General features: G+C 39.7%; 1 protein-coding gene across 1 annotated transcript in view; it reads right to left on the bottom strand.

Moving 5' to 3' along the window:
- sonb (SON DNA and RNA binding protein b) overlaps nt 1-1422 on the bottom strand; it is a 33720-nt gene extending 32298 nt beyond the window's left edge. Inside the window, exons 1-2 of the mRNA XM_031852004.1 lie at nt 1316-1422; nt 360-575 (exon numbers count right to left, since the gene is read on the bottom strand). Coding sequence (XP_031707864.1) covers nt 360-575; nt 1316-1398 — 299 coding nt within the window. The 5' untranslated portion in view covers nt 1399-1422. The remainder of the gene's footprint in view (nt 1-359; nt 576-1315) is intronic.
- Between the last annotated feature and the right edge of the window lie 3664 nt (nt 1423-5086).

Raw genomic sequence — 5086 nt, 5'->3', positions numbered from 1 at the left:
GTGTGTGTGTGTGTGTGTGTGTGTGTGTGTGTGTGTGTGTGTGTGTGCATTGCCTACTTCTGTGTGTTATCTGGCTTGGTGATGCTGTATTCTGCTGTTGCATAAGACGTGCTCAGCAGTTGGATTTAGAGTAGCCTATGTATGTACGTTGAGCTTGCTGTGGTGTTCGAAGCCTTTTGTATTAGTCCATTTTGTTTATTGCACAGTTTAGTGCTCTTATGTGGCTTACTGTCACTAGTTACTATTTATCAGCTGAACTGAGGAGGTTACTTCCTGGTATGGAAGCAGAACCACAGTGTTATTACGTAGTTTGAACTAGACCATTTAGTGAGTATTGACAGCCATTCACAAAGTTTCACCTTGGCTGATGTTTGGCTCCTCCCTCCAGCTCTGGCCCAGACTCTGAGCTGCTCTCCTTCTCTCGGTTCCTCCTCTTCTTCTTACTTTTGTGTTTTTTGTGCTTCCTGTGTTTCTTTTGTGAACCACTGGCCCTTAAGTCTTCCTGTTTCTTTCTTTCTGAAGTGGCTTTTTCTGTTTCAACCATTTCAATGCCATCGCCCACTCCTTCACCAGCACTAAGGGACACACAGAGGCAGAACATAAGAGTTATTATTCACTCGTTCATCTCACTGCCCAGCACAGCTCAATGTTAGTTCAATGTCTAATAACAGGAAACCTGAGCTTCGATGAGAACATTCATTCAGAGGACGAGTTATCTCAATACATCTGCTGAGTAAAAACCAGAACAGACCTTCTGGTGCATATAACTTTTGATGGGAATTTACTAAACAAAGTTAGGCAGATAAGTCAAAATATGATATTTTCAATGCATCTGCCAGGAATCAAAACCTGTAGCTACTTTTCACAGGAATGGGTAAGTTATGCTGGACCAACACTATGTCTGATTCAATATTTAGTTTTAGTTAATCATGTGCTTATTGTTAGGAGAAAGGACTATATTTACAAGGGTGCGTGGAGACTCAGAAGCATGACGTTACATGAATCATTTGAGTATGCATTTGTTCCTCTGAGAGCGAGCTAACGGGAATACGTTATGCATTTATGCGATGTATGCAACTAGCGAACGACTGAAAAGGTGTATTCCACAGAAACTATCGTTGTTGCCATTACTATTTGTATCTCAACGTTTAAATGTACAAATAAAAAACTATGACATTAGCTTGTTATTCCCAAGCAGCAAGCGGCCGCAGTAACGTTAGCTGGAAAACTGTCATGTTAGTTCACTTCTATTCACTTGCTAGCTAACAATATTTAACAATCACTAAAACTAAAACAAAACATAACATTCACATACGTTTTGTCTTCATTCTGGTCTTCAATTTCTCTTATCTTATTCAATATAAAATCTTGGAAAATTTGCTCTATATTGGCCGCCATGTTTACGTGTGTACCTCATTGTATGTCCGGGTAGGAACTGTTTCGTTCTTCGCTATGTTCCGGGTGTCAGTATGTCTCCCCATCGTCAGCTGGGCTACTCAGTGGCTGCGGTAGAAAAGTCCAAAAACGTACCTTCTAACGTCTATTCCTAACCACTTTTCATTGACCTCAATGGAAAACGTCATGAGTTAAAGGGAAGATGTGAAGGAGAATTCATGAGGAGTTAGGAAAAGACAACCGTGGTGCTTCGAGAATCCACTACACTTTCACTAAGCGTAATTGTGATGCAACGGCGCATGTCACTGACGGAGGTCTGCTACGGCAAAACTACAACGAAGGACTACAAAGAGCACAACTAAAACATGGCCTAAATCAGGGGTGTCAAACTCCCGGCCCCCGCGGGCCGAATCCGGCCCGCCACGTCATTTTATGTGGCCCGTGAATCCGCCAGCAAAAAAAAAAAAAGTTTAAAAAAAATAAAAATAAAAAGTCGTAACTATGATAGAAAGTCAAAATTATGGTAGAAAGTCAAAATTCTGAGATAGAAAGTCAAAATGATGAGATTGAAAGTCAAAATGATGAGATACTTAAACACAGTCACAGAAGCAGCTCTTTGGCTGGTTACTGTACACTTGAAATGGAAATGTATTGCGAGTACATTGAAGACTACTTTAAACGTGACTTTACAACACATGAAATACTTCATGTGGGATTGTGCAAACACACCCTTGAAAGGATTTTAAGCATTGAACAAAGTTATTGTAATAACTTGTGTTTGATATTTTCTTTAATAGTTTGATCTTTGATAGAGTAATGAGTAATGTTTCTTAACCCTAAATTAAAAGGATTTAAGTTATAATAACAGAAATGTGCTTAAATATATTTTTACATTTATATAACTGCATGTACAATATTTTTACACTTGAATAAACAATAATCAAATGCAGAGAGTTATATAACAATATGTTACGAATAGTTACATTTACAACCGGCCCTTTGTGGGCGACCATGATGCTGATGTGGCCCGGAGTGAAAATGAGTTTGAGACCCCTGCCCTAAATAAATCTATTATTCATAACATGAAGGCTGTATGAAATGCTCCTTCTGTGACAGACTGCTTCACTCGAGGTGTGAAGGATAGAAACCGGAGCTCCTTCCTTCCTGCTGCTGTCACACTTAACAATCAACACTACTTCAGTGTGATTCTCTGATGCAATATCAATGAAACTGTTCAATATCAATATATCATATCATATCATATTCAACGGTTCGGTTATATTGTGCTTTTTAACAGTTTAATAATCTATCATAGGCCTAGTTTGTTTTTTTTACTGATGCTTCTTGTTATTGACAATGAAAATGTGTTAATTGACAGTTTGCTTTATATATTGTTAATTAATTAATTTAAGAATTGATTTATATTCTTGTTTTTTTACCTTAAATGTTTTCCATGGACGACCAAATGGTGCGGTGCCAAAAGGAATTGTGTGGCAGCATTATATTATTTCCTTTGGTAAAGGAAGGTCCAGTGTTTCCTATGCTAAAGGAACTAAGAAAGGAAGCATTGAAGCACCTTTCCTTAGCATTTAGATAATTGGAACAGCTCTTATCATGGCGGCCACTTAGATACTTCCGGATCATTCTACTCAGTTAGGAACCTTCCTAAGCAAAAAGGACTTTTCGACTGCAGCCTGACTGTTAGAAAGAGATACCAACGGGTTCTGACCAAGAGTCAGGATGTGAACAGGTTGCTTATTCTTATGGAATTAATCAAACTATATGTTGTTTATCTAAGGAAGTGCATTCCTTAGATTCATTGGCTATACGAAGCGTCAGTCATCAGAACGATCGGTTGCAAGTGGCTCGGTCTTTACACAAAAGAAGAGGGACGGGCACTTTCCTTCAACGCGGACTCTCGTTGGCTATTGTAGGCTGTGGACAGGACATGGAAGCTCCTATTGGGTGAAGTGAGGTGTTAATCGGTTTTCATGCGAACCGGAGTTATACGTTGAAAAATACACATAACTAAAAGAGCGTTTAAGAAAATGCCTGGTAGTTATTAAAATGTTCAGCAATAAGTGTGGCGATTTATTCATATTTTTGAATCGCTCTACATATTTTTGACAAACATGTTTTAGTTGAAACGTGCCACAACACTCGGAGTCACCCAGACCTTTGTCCACATTATACACAACTTCAACAACATCAGTAACCAGTGGTGCCGTGAGGTCACGATGGAGAGAGAAATGCCATCTAGGCTGTTAAATAAAATCCAATAAATGATTCAATAAATGAAAATGATATGGTATAATATATAGAATTATTGAATTGCATTACAAGTCGGTGCTTCAAAATATTTGCATTTATTTTCAATTAAACTGTAAGAAACGTGATCATGTAATGAGGTTTGACTCTATAGTTTTTCATTCAACTTTTTTCTTAGACAGAGGAATTCTTCTTAACAAGTGGATACAAAATTGAGCAAAAATGCATCAATTTGCCTATTTCAGGTCAGACTTTTGTGGCTACATATATTTGGGTGTATTGTATGATATTAAGTCAGGACAGGACCCGGGTTGTCACTTTTATTAATTTATACAACAAGAAAAAGATAATCTTTTGTGTTTATTCCCCTTCTTGGAAGCTGGTGAGACTTAAAGGTTCTCTAGGGAGTCGAATCTTCAACCCCTGCATCTCCATCATCTGCGCATGCGCCTTAGTAGGTGAGAACATGTATTTACTCGTTCTTTTGGACAGAAGAGTTGCACTGCAGAGAGCCTTTGGGGTCCAGTCCTCTCCACACAGATGCCAGTAATGCAGGCTGTGCTGGCCCAGGTGACTCCTGGAGTAGCAGGCTTAACCCAGCAGACAGTTCTACAAGGTTGTGCTCGTGGTCAGTGCCATCCGACATTTCAAATATGACCTTGGGGGCCTCCACTTCACAGTCAGGACCGAGCACTCTGCCTTACAGTGGCTCATTTATTTCAGAGAGCCAGAAGTCCAGCTGGATTGAGGAGCTGCAGCCGTATGATCTCACTGTGGTCCACAGGCAGGGCACGGAAACACCGACGCACTTTCACGCCGCCCCTGCAGCGCTGATGGCTGCAGCTACTGTGAGAAAAGAGAGGCACAGGAAGAAGAGCGGCTGACAACCCCATGTGAAATGTGCTGCAGTGGGACCGGAGGGCACATCTGCAGGCCACGGACTGACAGCTGTGGACGCAACAGAGTGGGGGTGCAGACAGCAAGAGGACGTCGACATCCACCACAGACCAGGGCAGAAACTTTGAGTCCTGTGTCTTTGCTGCCATTAGTGACAAACTGGGCTCGCACAACACCCCAAAAAACATGACATACAGTTGTTGTACATTCAGTGTTGAGGAAAACATGAGATAAGCTTTCAGTTTTTGATTCAACATAAAAAAAATAGTTAAAAAACTGAATAAAAAAAGAAGTAAATCAAGACAATTAAATAAATAGAATCAGGTAAAATGTTTTGTTTTCATACAAAGGAGTAGCACAGGTGGATTAAATGTTTGTCCTAAAGATGCAGTTTTTGACATGAGTACACACACAAGCACAAGCACACACACACACATACACTCATGTATAGTGTATTTATATAACACACGGCCTGCCACATATATATATATATATATATATACTGTATATATATATATATATATAT

The sequence above is a fragment of the Anarrhichthys ocellatus genome, unplaced genomic scaffold (assembly GCF_004355925.1).
Source record: "Anarrhichthys ocellatus isolate YVR2014 unplaced genomic scaffold, GSC_Weel_1.0 scaffold12, whole genome shotgun sequence".
Classification (NCBI taxonomy): Eukaryota; Metazoa; Chordata; class Actinopteri; order Perciformes; family Anarhichadidae; genus Anarrhichthys; species Anarrhichthys ocellatus.
The sequence above is the reverse complement of the archived record's forward strand: the minus strand, read 5'-3'. Positions and strand labels throughout refer to the sequence as shown.